This window comes from Dipodomys merriami, unplaced genomic scaffold (genome assembly GCF_024711535.1).
Source record: "Dipodomys merriami isolate MVZ:Mamm:240054 unplaced genomic scaffold, mDipMer1.0.p SCAF_21, whole genome shotgun sequence".
In the NCBI taxonomy this organism is placed as follows: Eukaryota; Metazoa; Chordata; class Mammalia; order Rodentia; family Heteromyidae; genus Dipodomys; species Dipodomys merriami.
The window spans coordinates 4,114,746-4,134,120 of NW_027203493.1; the positions used below are offsets into that span (position 1 = coordinate 4,114,746).

Genomic DNA, 19,375 nt, shown 5'->3' on the forward strand with positions numbered 1-19,375 from the left:
AACGTTTTGAAAGTAGGGTGTTGTCACTAGTCTGTACTCTCAGAAATAAATAAAACGAACAGAAGCCATTTTCACAAGATGGAAGTAGCAGTTGGCATTTTTTTGACGTTACCACTAATGTATTTGGATATTTTTTTTTTAAAGAAAATGAAACTGGAGCATTTGCAAAAAATGGTTATTTATGCTAGCTTGGAATACAGTTTATAAAAGAGGAGAGAAAGCTGATCAATTAAAAATGTCCCTTGACACTTCATAAGTTGTCTTCATATTATTCTAAATGAAAATGGAAATGATCATTGTCAGGATTTGATGAACTAAAGTTACTTCAAATCATTCAGCTCATTGATGTAGCAACAATGGGACTTCTTTCACTAGAAAATGAGAAAAAGATATATAAATTTGTACATTTCTCCTAAAATCAATTTTATTTACTTATTTATTGCTTCTCACTTTCTGTCTTGCCATGATTTGAGATTTCTTTATCAATAGATGAAGTGTAGGATAAATATCATGTGGAAGCATTGTGTATTTCAAATAAAAGACTATTTTCCCTAATAATTAGAAAGTAAAGGGTGACAGTGTAGCAATTGTGTCACATAAAAATGGAAGATGGATCTAGCCAAGAACACAAAAACAGATCTGAAAGGAGGAAGAGTAAAAAAATGTAACAGAAATGATTCAGAGTGAAAATGCCTAATGATAGAAAATAAATCTATTGGACAATGTAGTGCCTAATCTTAACAAAGGATCAATATATGTTTGTATTTCTTTGATTTTATTTTAATGAAATTAGGAAATATTTAATTGTGCTATATCACATTTCTTGATATAATAGTCTTTTTACATGTAAAAACCAAGGTTGTTCCAAAATAAAAAGACCTAACTGTTGACAAGCAAGGTCGTGCATGGGGCCTGAATTCTGGGTCTGGGCGCTGTCCCTCAGCTTTTCAGCTCAAGGCTAGCACTCTACAACTTGAGCCACAGTGCCACTAATGGTTTTTTCTGCTTATGTGGTGCTGAGGAAGGACCTCATGCATGCAAGGCAAGCACTCTACCACTGAGCCACCTTCCCAGCCCACAAGTATGTAAGTTTGAGAAGATATTTATGTCGTAACACCACACCCTTCATGGCTAAGAAATAGATGTTTATTTTCTTACAGTGCTTCAAGGTGTAAGTCCAATTTCAAGGGAATAGCAGAGCATATTTTTGGGGGGTCTCTTGCTCCCTGACTTTCAGATGGCTGACTTACTGCTTTGTTCTTGAGTAGTCAATCCTCTGTGTAGCTAAACTACTGGTATCTCTTTCTATGCTCACATTTCCTTTCTGCAAAACAATCCATCATATCAAGAGCTGGGTATACTGACTCAAGCCTGTAATCCAAGCCACTTGTGAGCCAGATTTAGAAAGACTGAGGTTTCAGCACAGCCCAGGATGTCTCCCTGTCAAATTATCCAATGAGTCCTTATCTCCAAGCATAAGCTGGATGTTGTGGCCCATGTCTTCTAATTCCAGCTACACAGAATTCACAGGATTCACAGGATTGTGATTCAAGGCTGATTTGGATAAAATACAGGAGACTTTATTATTACAAAAAAATATTCAAATGTTTTTTCTTTCTTGCGATTGTTTCTAACATATTTGTAAGATGATTTCTTTGTTGCTTTGTATGTCCCTCCCCCATGGTATAACCCTTGCTTTCACTGTATTTGATGTTGGTATAATTTGTGGAGGGGAAGGGAAAAAACAAATTGTTTAAATAGGGATATAAGTGAACCCATTGTAACAATGAGATATACAAGTCGTTATGCCAAAAAACAAACTTTACAACTTTGGCTGGAGGTAGGGGTGGGGAGGTGAGGGGTGGGGGTGAGGGGTGAGGAGTGGGAGATGAGAAGGGATGGAAAGGGGAAACAAAGGAGGAGGCAACAATGCTTGATAAGAAATGTGCTCATTACCTTGCCCATGTAATTGTAACCCCTCTGTATGGTATTTTTCCAACAAAAAAAAATCTAAAGGAAAAGGGCTGGAGACACGGCTAAAATATTAGAAGACTTGCATTGTAAACACAAGGCCCTGAGTTCAAACTCCAGCAATGCCAAATAAGAAAAAGTAAGGGAGACGAGGAGGAAGAAAAAGAGGAGGGAGACACAGAGGAAGAGGATGGGATATTTTCACCCTATTCTGAGGTTCTGGGAGTGAAGGTTTGGCTTATGTATTGTGGGGAGACATGTTTCAAATTATAGCACCAGGAATAGATGACAGTTTCCAAGGAAGTATATAAATAAGCAAGAATGGTCTGGACAGAGAGAAGAGCATATGGCAAGGAAAAATTTGTGGACTGTACAATATATTGGAGAAATCCTCCAATAAGGTATCAACTCTCCAATAAGATCAACTTCAAATAAAATACTACTTATATTTATGATTAACATACCTGAATTGTAAGTAAACTGTAATTATGTCTTTGGAGACCAAATTACATATTTCTGGTTGCTGTGTAAAAGAAATCTCTGAGGGCTTTTGAGGAAATACTTAGGTTGAGTGTAACAAAGGCACATCAGACCAGCCTAGAGGTGGAAAGAGTGTCACTTCCAAGAACTGGCCTTCCTGACGAAGGGTAAGCACCGGAGAACATTTGTATTAGTCGTCCTTAGCACTTTGGACTTCCTATAACTTAAGCTTTAGCAAGAAGGGAAATAATCAAACACAAGGAATGACTCAGCTGTAAGTCTGGTATTTATGTTGGTGTATCATATATTCAATAATGAAAGAGTCCAAATTTTTGTTTCCACGGGTTGTGCTATACTGTCCTGTTCAGCTGACTGGCATATGTGATTTTCGTTTCTTGGAAATCATTTTTTTTCTTGTGCCAGTCCTAGGACTTGAACTCAAGCTTTGGGCACTGTCCCTAAGTTCTGCTCAAGGCTGGCACTCTACCTCTTGAGACATTGCTCTACTTCTGAATTTTTTGGTAGTTAATTGGAGATAAGAGTCTGATAGGCTGGCTTTGAATCACAATCCTCAGATATCAGTCTCCTGAGTAGCCAGGATTATGGATGTCAGCTACCAGTTTCCAACTCTTGGAACTAATTTCTATGTGTCAGAGAGACTCATTTCTCTCCAGAATTTTTTCTTGCTCCAAATGAGCGAGGGACAGAGAATAGGTCACTGTGGGGGAAAGTGATGGTGATTTGCCATTTTATATGATTTGCTTTAGTATGAGTTTTTCTCACATTTCCTATGCCTTTTCCTTCATGTATGACCAGTAATTTGTTTCAAAATCATGATGGATTTGCAGCTTAGGGAAATTAGTATTTTTTATTTATTTTTTTAATGTTATTATGGTACTGTATACTGTATCACACAAGTCCAGTTTGGGATAGACTTTTACCCTTAGTTTAAAAAACTTATTTGGAAGTACTTTAAGAAAATCAGGTTGAAGGTGCAAAGGCAAGTAATAAGTTTGATAATGATGTATGGATTGTCACTAAGTTACCAGAGCTGTTCTTGAAGCTAGAATTCAACAGTAAATAAGCAGATAAAAATATTTCCCTTAGCTGGGTGCCAGTGACTCACACCTGAAGATCACAGTTCAAAGCCAGCCCTGGGCAGGAAAGTCTGTGATACTCATCTTCACAGAAAACTGGAAATGGCACTGTGGCTCAAAGTGGTAGAGCACTTGCCTTCAGATGAAGAGCTCAGGGACAGAACCCAGGCCCAGAATTCAAGCCCCATAACTTACAAAAAATAAAAAAAATATAAAAAAATCCCTTGTGGTATTGCATTCAATATTGGCAAAGCAGAAAATAATTTAAAATAAACAGTTAGAACATAACAAGCTATAGAATATAAAAGAGGAGAGTTAACAAACCACAATCTCAGTAGAGTAATAAAGTCTGGGATTATTCATAAGAATTCCAACAATAAGTGATTTGGATGAGCTATAGTCAGGAATTTATTTGTCAGAGGTACTTGAGGGAGATTGATAATCCATGTAAACATCTGGAGAGTGGTGTTTCAGGGAGAGGGAAAAAACAGTTACATTAAAAGAGTCTAATGCTGAGATTGCACTTAGCATGTTTGAGAAAGTGGTAAGTCAGCAAGCCTGGTGCAGAATGGAGAGGCAGGCATGGTGAATGTTAGAAGATTAAGCCCTCTTGTTAAGAGAGGATCAGATGATAGAAAAATTCCAGCCAGTGTGGCTTTCCTTGGTTTTAAATATGAGGCAGACATTGTATTATTCATTTACATATTGGACACTACTGTTGTCTATATTAAGAATCTATTATAAGAGATAAGGGTGAGACCAGTTAGATGGATATTCAAAAACTGGGTAAAAGATAAAGGTAATTTTTACCTTTATCTTATGATATGAAGTACTTATGAAGTGGTATGAAGTGCTTAGCTTCAGGGAAAGTTCTAAAGGAAGAGAAACCAGGATCCACTGAAAGACTGAAAAGTAGACAGGAGAGAGAAAAAAATCCTGTGATTCAAAAATTTTTAAAAAGGCCTGGGTTTCATCAAGTAACATGAAGAAAGTACAAGTTAATCCTAACATTTGGAAGTAAAGCTTATGAGTTAAACTTTAAGCATGGTATATTTAAATACATAAAATCTATCACTCATCTGTTACAAAAATGCCTGCATACAGGAAAGAGAAAAATGAGAAGTATAAAGAGCATCTCTGGGCGAAGCAAATTACTTCTCAAGAAGTGTGTGTGTGTGTGTGTGTGTGTGTGTGTGTGTGTGTGTGTGTGTGTGTGTGTGTGTGTGTGTGTGTGTGTGTGTGTGTGTGTGTGTGTGTGTGTGTGTGTGTACAGGGAAAGGGAGGAGGGAACTAACAGATTCCACTAATAAAATCAAGCAAGAATTTGGATCCATGCCACATAGCTCTTTGGTTCAGGATTTAATTTTCATTTGACTTTCTCTTTTCAACACAAGATCTCTGTTACAAAAACAAAATGAGATAAATCTGTGGTGAAATTCTGTATAAACTCAAAATGAGGACTTTGACATTATGTCTTTTAATATTTTATCAAGTTTACTTATCTACTTCCCAAGGTTTCATAGTTGTCTATATTCTAAACAAAAAGATAGAAAAAGATACCATCAATTCATATTATTTTTTTCATATTATTTTAAGGTTCAATAAATTCTGCTTTATTTTTTATTATCTTTAAGTACTTGTACAGAGAGTTTCCCTCCCCCCCTCTTTTTGTTTGGGTCCGGTCGTGGGGCCTCAACTCTGGGCCTGGGCGCTGTCCCTCAGCTCTTCAGCTCAAGGCTAGCGCTCTACCACTTGAGCCACAGCGCCACTTCTGGCTTTTTCTTTTTGCTTATGTGGTGCTGAGGAATCGAACCCAGGGCCTCAGGCATGCAAGACAAGCGCTTTACCACCGAGCCACCTTCCCAGCCCCGAGGTTGCCCTTTTTAAAATACAATTTTATTGTTATTCTTTTTTTGAAATGCTACTGTAGAGTTTATTTATTTATTTATTTATTTAAATTTAATTTTATTTTATTTGTGAACATACTGTACAGAGGAGTTACAATTACATGGGCAGGATAATGCGTACATTTCTTACCAAGCATTGCAGCCTCCTCCTTTTTTATTGTTATTCTTAAGGTGTTGTATGCAAGGGTTACCATTTCATAAGTCAGGCAATGAGTACATATTTCTTGATCAACTTCACAACTTTCAACATTCTCACTCCATATTTTGAAAGGATTTTGTCTCTAGAGTTCAACAGCATTTTAAAGAGAAATGATCATGTGGACAGAAATTTCTATTCAGAGGTAAGATTAGAACTGACTTTAATTCCCTCTTCCAGAATAGGATCCTTCTTTATGTAAGACCTACTGATTTCCCTAGAGCTTTTATTGCCTCCCTTTCCTGTTCAGAAGAGTAGAGGATTAATATTGACAGGTGTCACAGGAAGAAGGATTTCAGAGTAATCAATTTGTCCTGCAGTCCATTTTCAGATCTGCAGCCAGAGAGAACTTCGTATGAGCAGACATGGTAATGTTAACAGTTTCTGATGCTGAGGTCTCAATTTCTATTGCTAGAAAAAATAAAAGGAAAGTTTTACCATCTACCAAATACTTTTCAAATCTGGTGACTCTTTTGTCCATCTTCATTTAACATCTCCCAGTCTCTTTACTTTGTCAAAGACTTCAGTAACTTGATGAGTCACTTGGTATTTATTATGATGGAATTCTTTTCCTATTTCTACTTACACCCCAGTAAGAGGTTTTTTCACTCTCATTTCTCATTTTGCAATTTTTATCTATCTCATTCTCTGGGAAATCTTTGAACAATAATCTAAACATTATTTGCTTTAGTATAGCCTTGTTTTGATCATTTAGGTAAATGCCCAGGAGTGGGATTGCTGGGTCATATTGGAGCACTATGTGTAGTCTTTTTTTTTTTTTAATCGGTTGTGGGGGCTGAACTCTGGGCCTGAACGCTGTCCCTCAGCTCTTCAGCTCAAGGCTAGTGCCCTACCACTCGAGCCACATCACCACTTTGGGCTTTTTTCTGCTTATGTGGTACTGAGGAATCAAACCCAGGGCCTCATGCATACGATGCAAGCACTCTACCACTGAGCCAACTTCCCAGCCCTCTATGTGTAGTTTTTTGAGGAACCTGCATACTGCTTTCCAGAGTGAACAAGTTTACACTCCCACCAACAGTGCAGTAGGGTTCCCTTTTGGCAATATCCCCTCCAGCATCTGTTGTTATTAGAGTTCTTGATTATAACCATCCTAACTGGAGTGAGGTGGAATCTCAATATTGTTTTGCTTTGCATTCCTTTTACGGCCACAGCTACCAGCACAACTATGTTTATCACAGCATTATTCACCATAGCTAAAATATGAGACCAACCCAGATGCCCCTCAGTAGATGAATGGATCAAGAAAATGTAATATATATATATATATATATATATATATATATATATACTTATACACACAATGGAATTCTATGGTTCCATTAGAAAGAATGACAGTGCCCCATTTGTTAGGAAATGGAAAGACTTGGAAAAAATCATATTAAGTGAAGTAAGCCAGACCCAAGGAAATATAGGTCCCATGATTTCCCTTATTTGTAATTTAATATACATCTTGGATAATCTTATCAGATGGGCAGAAAAGCTCAAAAGCTATGTACATATGACCATAGAAAATGATGCTAAATGAAATGAGCCCAAAGATAGACACAAGAGGTTTTTCTTTGTTCTTGCTGTTTTCAATGTGTCATGTGATTTTTTTCTTTTGAATTTTGTTTCTTTTGAATGTTCTTCTCCCTGTGGCATATCCTTTGTTGTCACTGTATTTGATTTTGGTACCCTGCATCTTGTATATACATTTATCTAATTTGGGGAGAGGAAGGGAAATAACAAAATGGTGAAACAAGGACACAGGGGGACCCATTGCAACAATGATACTCCCAAGACACTATGTTGGAAATGATCTTTACTACTGTGGCGTGGGGTTGGGGGGTGGGAGAGATAGTAGGAGAAAAACAAAGGCGGGGTAACAGTGTTTGACAAGGAATGTACTCATTACCTTACTCATGTAACTGTAACCCCTCTGTACAGCATCCTTACAATAAAATAAAGTAAAAAATATTAAATTTGAAGGAGCCAGGATGGTTTACCATTGCCATGATCTTGGGTTTACCCATGCCATGCCATGACTTTTCTTGAACTAAGCAACCGATGTATGAAATGACACTTGAAAATCATGTTAACTGAGAGTTTTTCAGATTGTAAGTGAGGTGTAGCATTGCTTTCAGTAGGGGGGCGGTCACAAAAAGAAGAAGATTTCCACCTGAAAGAGAAATAAGTAACAACTATTGAGATCTCATACTTTTTCCCTCCTATTTTACACTTTCATTCCCTTCCTTTGTAACTTATACCTCTTCCCTTCATCTTTCCTTTCTTTTCTTTTCCCCCCTTTTAAATATTTTTAATTTTTAATTGGTTATTATGTATGAGATGTTGTGTGAGCTCTTCAGCTCAAGGCAAGTGCTCTACCGCTTGAGCCACAGTGCCACTTCCTCATTTTCTTTGTCTATCTTAGGAGAACTTGCCTTACAGTAATGCTAAGTGAATCCTCTAATTGCAATGTCATTTTAACTCCAATTCCTACAGCCTTTCAAAGACACTAAAGATCTATAATTGTGTATATTAAGAAATAAAATCCCACATATTTCTTAGACATTGTTAGTTTAATTGAAATATACTTATTACGTTGTTTCAATTGTAAAATCACTAAGTGTTTTTTTTCTTTCTTTTTTTTTTTAATTCTCATATGATAATCAGACCTTTTCCTCTGTGGACATGGAGGTGAGGAATCGCACCATCCTGACTGAGTTCATCTTGTTGGGCTTCTCCACAGATCCACACTGGCAGCTGATTCTATTTGGAATATTTTTAATTATCTACTTGTTAACTTTGTCAGGGAATATGACTTTGGTTGTCTTAATTCGGTTTGATTCCAGGCTTCATACGCCTATGTACTTTTTCATCGGAAGTCTGTCTTTTTTAGATTTCTGGTATACATCTGTGTACACCCCCAAAATTCTAGCCAGCTGTGTTTCAGAAGATAAGCGCATTTCCTTGGCTGGTTGTGGGGCCCAGCTGTTCTTTTCCTGTGTTGTAGCCTACACGGAGTGCTATCTTCTGGCAGCCATGTCCTATGACCGCTATGTAGCCATTTGCAGTCCATTACTTTATTCAGCCACCATGTCTATTTCTCTCTGTACTGGGCTGGTTGCAGGCTCCTACATAGGAGGGTTTTTGAATGCCATCGCCCACACTGCCAACACTTTCCGGCTGAGTTTCTGTGGGAAAAATGTCATTGACCATTTTTTCTGTGATGCGCCACCCTTGGTAAAAATGTCCTGTACAGACACACGGGTCTATGAAAAAGTCCTCCTGGGTGTGGTGGGCTTCACAGTGCTCTCCAGCATTCTCGCCATCTCCGTTTCCTATTTCAACATCCTGCTGGCTATCCTGAGGATCCGCTCAGCCTCGGGAAGGCGCAAGGCTTTCTCCACCTGTGCCTCCCACCTCATCTCCGTCACGCTCTTCTATGGATCTTTGCTCTTCATGTATTCGAGGCCCAGTTCCACCTATTCCCTGGAGAAAGACAAAATGGCTGCCCTGTTCTACACTGTGATCAACCCACTGCTCAACCCTCTCATCTACAGCCTGAGAAACAAGGACGTGAAGGAGGCCTTCAGGAAAGCTACACAGACCATACGACCACAATCGTGAAGGTGATTGGTTTTGGTGAATGGAGTTATCTCTATCCAAGAACTGAGGGATGAATGTGCTTGCAAACATTTGTGTATTTCATTTAATTCCAACAGGTGATTTTGTAAACAATAAGGTATTGATTAAGGGTCTTTTAATTACTCATATTTTGTTGTGATACGATCCATTTTAAGGCTGCCGCACAGGGGATCAATATATTATGTTGCCTCTTTAATTTTTTTCCCATAAAATCCTTCATAGTTTTAGACAGAAGTCATGGAGCATAAAGGATAGAGCTTGATCTGAAGTTGGATGAGTAATTGTCACTGGCTGAGGAGATTTGGAATATTTTTCAAGATTTTTGAAAAACTTGGACTTTATTTTTGCAAGGTTTTATTCAACTTTCTTTTCAGTGAGGTGTTTTCTCTAATAAACTTATTTGAAACTCCTATTTGAGCATGGTAAACCTCTGCCTTCTTTGTCAAAATAATATTAAATGATGTGTTCTGTAGTAGTTTAGATTATAAAACAAAATTGCAACAACATAATCTGTTAAAGAAATATGTGTTTTTATGGTTGTGTATCACCCTGAAGAGTTTGTTCTCTTCTAGGGAGAGTGTATACTCCAGAGAGAACTCTCCTGAATGGTCCTGATCAATGTTACCTGGAGAAGGGTAGATAATATCTAGCAATACGTAACATAGAAATATAAAACAACTAAGTCTACTCATATGTCCCTGTGGTTTTCCATTTGTTCTCATCAAGAATGATAAAATAAAATACCTAAGTCCTTATGTCCAAGTCAGTTGTGAATTTTTTTATAGTCTTGATCCCAACACAGAACCTTCATCAAGCATAATCAAAATTATTTAGATTGTTTCCTGGAACAATGAATGACAAGATGTGTTGCCAAACATAATGAATCTAGCCCAGTTCCTGGAGTTACAAAACCTCAGCCATCCTATGAATACAATAACCCACTCCCCCAGTGGTAGGTTAGAGCATCTCAGCTCTGTAGATCATTTCTTATCTTGCTATTCATTGACTGCAAGCCATCTATGTGTCATTTCCCTGGATAAATTCAATGCACTGATTAACCTGCGAATTAGCTATTGTTCCTTACAATCCTATCAGGTCCTTGCTTTGGACAGTTTAGGGTTTGTTGGGGAGAACTTTGACAATGCTTTTTGGGAATCTTTCAGTCTATGTTCACAACTGATAAGTCATTCCTAAGCCCAATGCTAGTATGGTTCCAACAGAAGAATTGAACGACAGAAAAACATAAACCAAAACAACTTGGAAATTATTGTCAGTACATAGTAGGTTTTGTTGCTATTTTATTCAATATCATTTACAAGAGTCTAAGTGAAGGAATATTACAAAGTTTACAAATGAGAAGTTGCTACCTCAGAGGACAGAATTTTATTTCCAAAGGTTATTTTGATTGATGAAAGGAACTCACTAAAATGTCATTACAATTAGAAACAAATATCATACAAATAGTTCTGGTTTGATTTTGCAGAAGTTCACTCATATTTCTTCTTACCTGCTGCTGTTTTTCTGTACTTCATTTCCCTCTGTCTTCTCATAGAAGGGATCTTGACATTCTACAATCTTCTATAACTGAAGAGTCCCAGGGAGCCAACAAAATTTAGTATATATTCCCCAAATGCCAATAATCACAGATTCACTCCATCAGAGTAATCGTGTAGAGAATGTAACTCCTTTTACATTGTGCGAGAGAAGAAAAGAATATAGAATCCTTAGAGGTTCCAGAAACATACCATGTTTTTCTATTTCTGCATTAAACCCTAGTAGTGTTTTTGAAAAATGGTATTGGTCTTACAGTTAATTTTAGAGAATAGAGTCTAATCTCTAAACCAAGCCAAAACAACTAACACAAAAATGTTTTAAGCTAAATTTTCCATTCATGGAGTTTTATTTTTTGAAATCCAGTCCCTAAACTTCCCTTGAGTAGCATTTTATCACTTAGCACTGATCTTCAGAAAGGCCAGCGAATAGATCTAGACTTCAGTCTGTGCGAGCTTGAAGAGTTTTCTCAGGGCTGCTTTCACATCTTTATTCCTCAGACTGTAGATCATGGGGTTCAACATGGGGAATAACACAGTATAAAAGGTAGAAACCATTTTGTCCCTCGAGAGAGAGTAGCTGGAACTTGGCCGAGAGTAGATGTAGAGAATGGAGCCATAGTACAAGGTGACCGAGATGATGTGGGAGGAGCAGGTGGAGAAGGCCTTGAGGCGGCCCTGGGCAGAGCGGATCTTCAAGATGGCAGCGATGATGAAGGAGTAGGAGGCCAGGATGAGCAGTGTAGGAATGATGACATTGGAAGCCAAGAGAAAGTAGAGAACATATTGGTAGCTGTCATTCACATCGCATGCCAACTTGACCAGAGGTGGGACATCACAGAAAAAGTCATCAATCACATTGCCTGCACAAAAATCCAATGTGAATGTGTTGCTGGTTAATATTATTGCATTGACAAAACCCCCTGTGTAGGAATATAGCACCAAACAGATGCACAATCTCCTTGACATGACCTGGGCATAGAGCAAGGGCTTGGAAATGGCTACATAGCGGTCATAAGCCATAGAAGCCAATAGATAGCACTCACTGTAAGCTAGGCCCGCAGAAAAGAAGAACTGAGATAGACAGCCAGCAAAGGAGATGCTCTTGTCTTCAGAAATGCAAGTCAGGAGAATCTTTGGTGTGTAGACAGAAGAATAAAAGAGATCCAGAAAAGAGAGATTTCCAATGAAGAAATACATGGGTGTGTGGAGCCGGGAGTCATTGCAGATGAGCACGATGAGGGTGGTGTTTCCCAGCAAGGTTGCACAGTACACTCCAAGGAAGAGGACAAACAGGACCAGCTGCATCACAGGGTCTGTTGTGAAGCCCAATAGGATGAACTCTGTCACTGAATGGTTGCCTCTCTCCATGCCTTGCAGAATTTGGATCTGCAGATGGAGAAGAGTTTCATTGCTTTAATCAACAGAAAGTGAGGGTATTCTGCATGCTCAGTCTTTGAGATTTGAGAATATTAATCAGGAACCTTACCTGCTTTGGGCAATTGTAGAAGTTTTCTGAGTTTAATACACTGATTGTCCTCAGATTAGGCCTTCTGATGGTGCCTTCCAAATGTTGAATAGATCTATCATATTTCTTGGATTCAAGATAAGGATTCAAATGTTTATTTCTTTCTTGGGATAGTTTCTAACATATTTACAAGATGATTTCTTTGTTGCTTTGTATGTCCCTCCCCCATGGTATAACCCCTCTTTTCACTGTATTTGATGTTGGTATACTTTGTGGAGGGGAAGGAAAAAACCAATTGTTTAAATAGGGATACAGGTGGACCCATTGCCACAATGAGATGTACAAGACATTATGTCAAAAAATGAACTTTACAACTTTGGTGGGGGGTGGGGGGTGTGGAAAGGTGGGAATGTGGGGGGAGGGGTAGCACAAGGGTAGGGAGATGGGAAGGGATGGGAAGGGAAAACAAAGAGGAAGCAACAATGCTTGATAAGAAATGTACTCATTACCTTGCCCATGTAATTGTAACCCTTCTGTATGGTATTTTTACAATAAAAAGTCAACAAACAAACAAACAAAAAAACAACAATGCATAAAAAATACACTGATTATAATGAAAGTCTAAATGAACTTGGAGTGGCTAATTTTTAATAGATTTTTTTTGTTTTGCCTCAGGTGAACTTTTATTTTTGGTGTTTGAACTGTTTGTATTTACTCCTGAGCTATGTAAATCCTCAGAATTTTCTATTTTAGTTATTTGGCCAGGGTCTTGTGTTCTCTTCTCAGGACCATTTTTGGACTGATATTCTCTACCTATGTCTCCTGCTTTTAAAACAAAAAAAACCATGAATAGGTAAATACTGATGCTACTGATGATGATACTGAATGATACTAATGAAAAAGTAGATGAAGGGATAGTAATGTGTCAGAAGTTAAGTAAATTTACACACAGAAAAAAAAGATCTATTATCCATTTCTCAGAACAGGACAAGTCATATGGATTCTGTAAACTCAGAAGGTCTCTATGTTTTAAGGAATGATATCACTCTGCATAAAACTTTGATGCATCGCATATTTCCAGAAAAGAGCTGTTTGTAAAATCAGGGTGACATTTAAGACCAACAAATTAACCTATCTTTTATGTAACATTTATGACCATATAAGATGGCACTAAGCAAAATTAACTCCAAGACATGGACACAAGAGGTGGTTGCTGTTTTTAATGTACTATGTGATTTTGTTTCTTTTGTATGTTCTTCACCCTATGGTATATCTCCTGTAGTCACTGTATTTGATTCTGGTACCCTGGTATTGTATAGATGTTTATTTGAATTAGGGAAGGGAAGGGGAACAACAGAATGGTGAAACGAAGGACAAGTGGGAACTAATGCAACAGTGATATACACAAGATAATATGTTGGAAATGATCTGTACAACTTGGGGGGTGGGGGTAAGGGGGAGGAAAGTAGGGGAAAAGTGAAGGAGGGGGTAACAAGTTTGACATTAAATGTATTTATTATCTTACATATGTAACTGTAACCCCTCTGTATAACACCTTGACAATAAAAAAAGAAAAAAAAACCCAAAATTGTGATGTCCTTGTGGGGTCCTAAAAGCCAGGGACTAATGAAATTTATTTGTTTCTGTAACAAAACATAGGCCTAAACCCTAAAGACAGTTATCCTAAGTAACTATTATGGTTGACAGTAGCAGGTCTCAATTCAATCACATTTAATTGAAAAAAATCACATTTTAGAGACAAAAACCAGGGGCTCATGTATATATTCCTAGCTACGCAGGAGTATGAGATACAGAGGACTATAGGTCAAGGCAGATAAGGCAGAAGAATTCAGGAGCATCTATTTCCAAAATAAGTAGCAAAACCGAGGATGGAGGTTTTGTTCAAGTGGTAGAGTGACAGCCCAGTAAGGAGGCTACCCAAGCTAAAGTCCTTGAGCTCAAACTCTAGTACCACCTAAAATAACTTTATTTTGACCAAATCCTTAAGTCCTGTCTTTACATTTCTATGATATATATACATATATGTATATATGTAAACAATTGCAAATTTCCATGAGACAAATGCAAAACTGTCAAAGAAAAATGCTCCCTAGTAAAATATTTCTATTAGAATCACAATGCATATTTAGTTGCAAAAGAATGCAAATTGCAATATATAAAATGATACATTAATGAAATATGTCTATATAAAGAAATACATAATGCTTATAGCATTATCAGTGTGTGCATTAGTGACTCAGATAACAGACATGGTATGGACAGTTATACTAAGTTTCTAGTATCAAGATGGATGATATCTGATAGACTTCCAAAAGGAATAATGACTATTCTTCCTCAATTTTAAATTCTCACTTGAAACTTAGAAAAAACTTTGCAAATGCACATTTTCTTTATAGAGTGGACTGGATTTCACACTGCTATTAATACAGAGATTTCTCAGGGCATAAATGTCCTTTGAGACTCTAGGTAGAATTTCAATGGGTGGGGCATATTTTTCCCCTTTTATAAGACTATCCCATGCATACAAGATATTTTTGTTCTTGCTTATTACATATTGAGAGCTAAGAGGGCCCCAGATATTTACAATAAACAAAACTTCAGCCACACTTCTAATATTTTGCTTATAGAAGCAGATATAGCTCTTTTTCTCATCACAAAAGTAATGATTGCCATGAGAGCATTATGTTACTCTTCATCTACAAGTACCTTAGGAGCAAAACATTGAATGTACAAATTTGTTACATGATTTGATAGAACTCTATGTTTTTGACCTTAAGAAGCAAGACCTAGTTTTTATTTTTAGAAGCAGAAATATCTCTTTTTCTCATGTGTGAAAAGGTGCCTGGTTTGAAAGTCATGTAAATTCATGCAAAAACAGAGTATTATCAAGATGCTGAATGTAAAATCTTGTTCTACTACTTGAAATGTCTATGTTTAAAACTGTATAAAAACAAGATCTGTGGTTTTGTTTTTAGACACAGATACCTCTTTTGTAATATTGAAAACTACATGAGTTGAAAGCATTATGTGCTGCTCCTCGAAAAGCAGCAAAATACTAGAGCAAAATACTGAATGTCATCACTTGTCTGTTACTTGAAACCAGTTGAATTTAAAATCTTAAAAAAAATCAACTGTACTCCACCGCTTTACATTTTTCTTTGTGAAACATTGTAGATTCTGCCAGATTTTTGTCAAAAAAATATAAAATAGTTTGGGAGTATCACCAAGTACTTCAGTTGCCTATAATTGTGTAGGCCTCCACTTACTTCTTTTAAAAAAATTTAATTAAGTTTTTTATTGTGAAAATACTGTACAAAGGGGGTACAGTTACATGAGCAAGGTAATGAGTATATTTCTTATCCAGCATTGTTGCCTCCTCTGTTTTTCCCCTACCATCCCCTCCCTCCCACCTCCTCAGCTACAACCCTCCCGTCCCCCAGGGATAGAAGTGAATGGAGGTTCGTTTTTAAGACGCTATGTTGAAAGACGAGCCTCCATTTGCTTCTATCCCTGTGATCTAACAGAGAAAAGCTCATTATCATGTTGACTCAGTGAGACAAAGCATTTTAGACTATTTTCTCATAACACTGTCTCTAAAGCCCAGAACAATACAGACCCTAAAACAGACACTGGAACCACTGAATGATTGATTAAATGTATGAATGCATGTATGTATGAATGAATGAATGGAGAGTCTTGATTTGGAGGCAAGTGAAATCAGTAGGATTGATGTTCTGGGTGGCATAAATTAGCTAATTATATGTAAAACCATCTCAAAATTGTCTCTGATGTCCTCTTGCATGTCCTGACATTTGTGTTCCTTGAAGACTTGTGTAGGGAAAAAAGAAAGAAACCAGCCCCACCATAATGGTTACTTTGGCCAAATATTTGATTATACAAATGGAGTTTGTTTGAAGAGAAAGTAATTTCCATGTCTGCAACAAACTGTCACTATATGTTCATGATAATTAGGTATTGGGCATTAGATGTCATCACTGACCAAACCAGAGAAAACTGAAAAGGCATTTGACTTCTAGGTAATTTAAAATAATACAAGTTCTCAACTACTAACCCACAATGAAAAGCCTTGATTCCTTTAAGATAGGGATAATTTCTCTCTTGGAAGGTGGTTGCTAAGTTGTTAACCAAAGAAAATCAACATACCTGGAATGTCATGAACACTAGAATACAATTGCTTATTGAACTCCTTGTACATGAACTATTCAGCCTAGTGTTTCTAATTTAGCAGGTTGTAAAATGGCATCTAGAACATTGCTTTCATAAGAGCAGTACCAATGGTTATAATCTATGTTTTCTGTAGATCACATTGAGAAATGCTGTGATACAGGCTATTATTTAATAATTACTCCTACTATTAATGATCATTTCTAGGACCCTTACCTGCATTACAATGGTAAGAAGATTCAATGAGTTAAAATAAAGATGTGATCCATGCCAGGCGCCAGTGGTGGTTCATACCTGAAATCCTAATTGCTCAGGAGGCTGAAATCTGAAGAGCATGGTTTAAAGTCAGCCTCTGCAGCAAAGTCCATGAGATGGTTATCTCTAGTTAATCACCCAAAAAGTCAGAAGTGGAGCTGGGGCTCAGGTGGTAGAGTAATAGGCCTAGGGAGGGAAGGGAGAGAGGGACCTCAGGGTCAATGCCCAAGCCCTGAGGTTCTCATCTTATAAAAAACACTATCTGCTTTTAGACCTTTTAGAAGAATATCATACTGAAGAAACTAAGTTTTTTGACATCTGGTGTCCCCAAGAATCCCTGCTACTTTATTGTCTTCCTTTCATTTTTCCTGTGCTATTAACAAAGGCTTTGTTTATTCCTGGTTCCTGGTAGTTGTTTGTGAAGTTAGTGTTTCCTTGTATTTCTCTATATTATGAATTACTCATCATTTACCTCTAGTGAACAGAAATTCTACTTCTTCATGTGAAACCTAGAAATCAAAAGGAAAATAATGGAGATTTTTCTCCAGAGGTCCTGTGATTGTTAGGACTTACCATGTAAAGGGTTATTGGACTGATTGTGAGGAACAAATAAAAATGTCTAGCAATAGAAATGTAAGCATCTCACCTAAACATTTTCTGGAAGAGCATCATCTCATTGGAATTCAATCTTGGCCATTGCTGAATCTTTTAAGGCAGTGTCTGTATTCCCAAGCTTGTTGATTTCTGAAAATCCCCTCAGGACTGCATAGCTTGGGAGAAACTAACAGGACAATTAAACAACTATGTGTTAACAAGTTGGGCATTATTAAAGAAGATAACAAAGATTTTAGGTAATTATGTATTGCTGGTGAAAAAAATCATAATTTTTTATTCTTGCTGTTTTTTGAATTGTGTAGAAGATAAATATATATACATATGAACTCCACACATTTACTTACATATATTCAATTAACATGTAATCATGCATATAATATGTACTTCTCATATATTACATATATGCAAACATTACTATACATTATATATAATATATATAATATTAATAATATAACATATGGTATACATATGTAATATAGGTTTATATATTACATAAAATTACATATACAGAATATATTGTATCCTATAGGTCTATCTGCATAGAAAAGTATGTATATTCTTTCATACATATACTTCTGTTACATTTGGCTATAAGTTGTACCTTTACATCTGTCTTGTGAACAACTGATATCTTTGTTGCAGCATGCTAACTATATTAAACATATCACTTGGCCTATTTACTCTTTTTTATTGTGAAAATACTGTACAGAGGGGTTACAATTACATGGGCAAGATAATGAGTACATTTCTTATCAAGCATTGTTGCCTCCTCCTTTGTTTCCCCTTCCAATCCGATCCTCCTCCCACCCCCCCCACCCAACCCTCCTCGCCCCCCCAAAGTTGTAAAGTTCGTTTTCAACATAACAACTTGTATGTCTCGTTGCAATGGGTCCACCTGTATCCCTATTTAAATGATTTGTTTTTACCCTTCCCCTCCACAAATTATAACAACATCAAATACAGTGAAAGCAGGGGTTATACCATGGGGGACGGACATACAAAGAAACAAAGAAATAATCTTATAGATGTGTTAGAAACAATCTCATGAAAGAAAAAAATTGAATACATATCTTAGGGTTCATTTGCCTAACATCAACTTAACTGACCTTTTCTGCTTGACTCAGACATATACTAGTTATTGCAAATAAGGGAAACCATGGGACCTATGTTTCTTTGGGCCTGGCTTACTTCACTTAATATAATTTTTCCAAGCCTTTCCATTTCCTAACAAATGGGGCAATGTCATTCTTTCTGATGGAGGCATAGAATTCCATTGTGTATATATAACACATTTTCTTGATCCATTCATCTACTGAGGGGCATCTGGGTTGGTTCCATATCTTAGATATGGTAAATAAGGCTGCAATAAACATAATCGTGCTGGTAGCTTTAGTCTTTTTGTGATCATTTGGGTAAATGCCCAAAAGTGGGATTGCTGGGTCATAGGGGAGCTCTATGTGGAGTCTTTTGAGGAACTTCTATACTACTTTCCAAAGTGGTTGAACAAGTTTACACTCTCACCAATAATGCAATAAGGTTCCCTTCTGTCCACATCCCCTCCAGCATCTGTTATTATTAGAGTTCTTGATTATAGACATTCTAACTGGGCTGAAGTGGTATCTCAATGTCATTTTGATTTGCATTTCTTTTATGGCTAGAAAGGTTGAGCATTTCTTCATGTGTCTATTGGCCATCCTTCTTTCCTCTTCAGAGAAGCTTCTCTTTAAGTCTTTAACACACTTATTTATTGCACAGTTGTTTCTTTGAAGATTTGTTGTTGGGGATTTAATTTTTTGAGTTCCAGGTATATTTTAGATATGAGATCCTTGACTGTTGTATTGCTAGTAAAGACCTTCTCCCAATCCGTGGGCTTTCTATTAATCTTGCTAGCTATGTCCTTTGCCATGTAGAAGCTCTGCAATTTCATGCAATCCCATTTGTCCAACCTTTCTTTGATTTGTTGTGTTTCTGGGTTGGCC

General features: G+C 37.1%; 2 protein-coding genes across 2 annotated transcripts; one reads left to right on the forward strand and one right to left on the reverse strand.

Moving 5' to 3' along the window:
* The first annotated feature begins 8,318 nt into the window (after positions 1 to 8,318).
* Positions 8,319 to 9,284, forward strand: LOC138833567 (olfactory receptor 9G4). Its single transcript, XM_070031847.1, has one exon. The coding sequence runs from the start codon at positions 8,346 to 8,348 to the stop codon at positions 9,282 to 9,284; it is 939 nt and encodes a 312-aa protein (XP_069887948.1). The 5' UTR covers positions 8,319 to 8,345.
* Positions 9,285 to 11,287: 2,003 nt separating this feature from the next.
* LOC138833568 (olfactory receptor 9G19-like) lies at positions 11,288 to 12,223 on the reverse strand. The gene has a single exon (XM_070031848.1). It carries the CDS (start codon positions 12,221 to 12,223, stop codon positions 11,288 to 11,290), a length of 936 nt encoding a protein of 311 aa, XP_069887949.1.
* Between the last annotated feature and the right edge of the window lie 7,152 nt (positions 12,224 to 19,375).

Bases quoted from the DNA above. Each gene is read 5' to 3' on its own strand.
- LOC138833568 (XM_070031848.1), bottom strand. From the start codon at position 12,223: ATGGAGAGAGGCAACCATTCAGTGACAGAGTTCATCCTATTGGGCTTC.
- LOC138833567 (XM_070031847.1), top strand. From the start codon at position 8,346: ATGGAGGTGAGGAATCGCACCATCCTGACTGAGTTCATCTTGTTGGGC.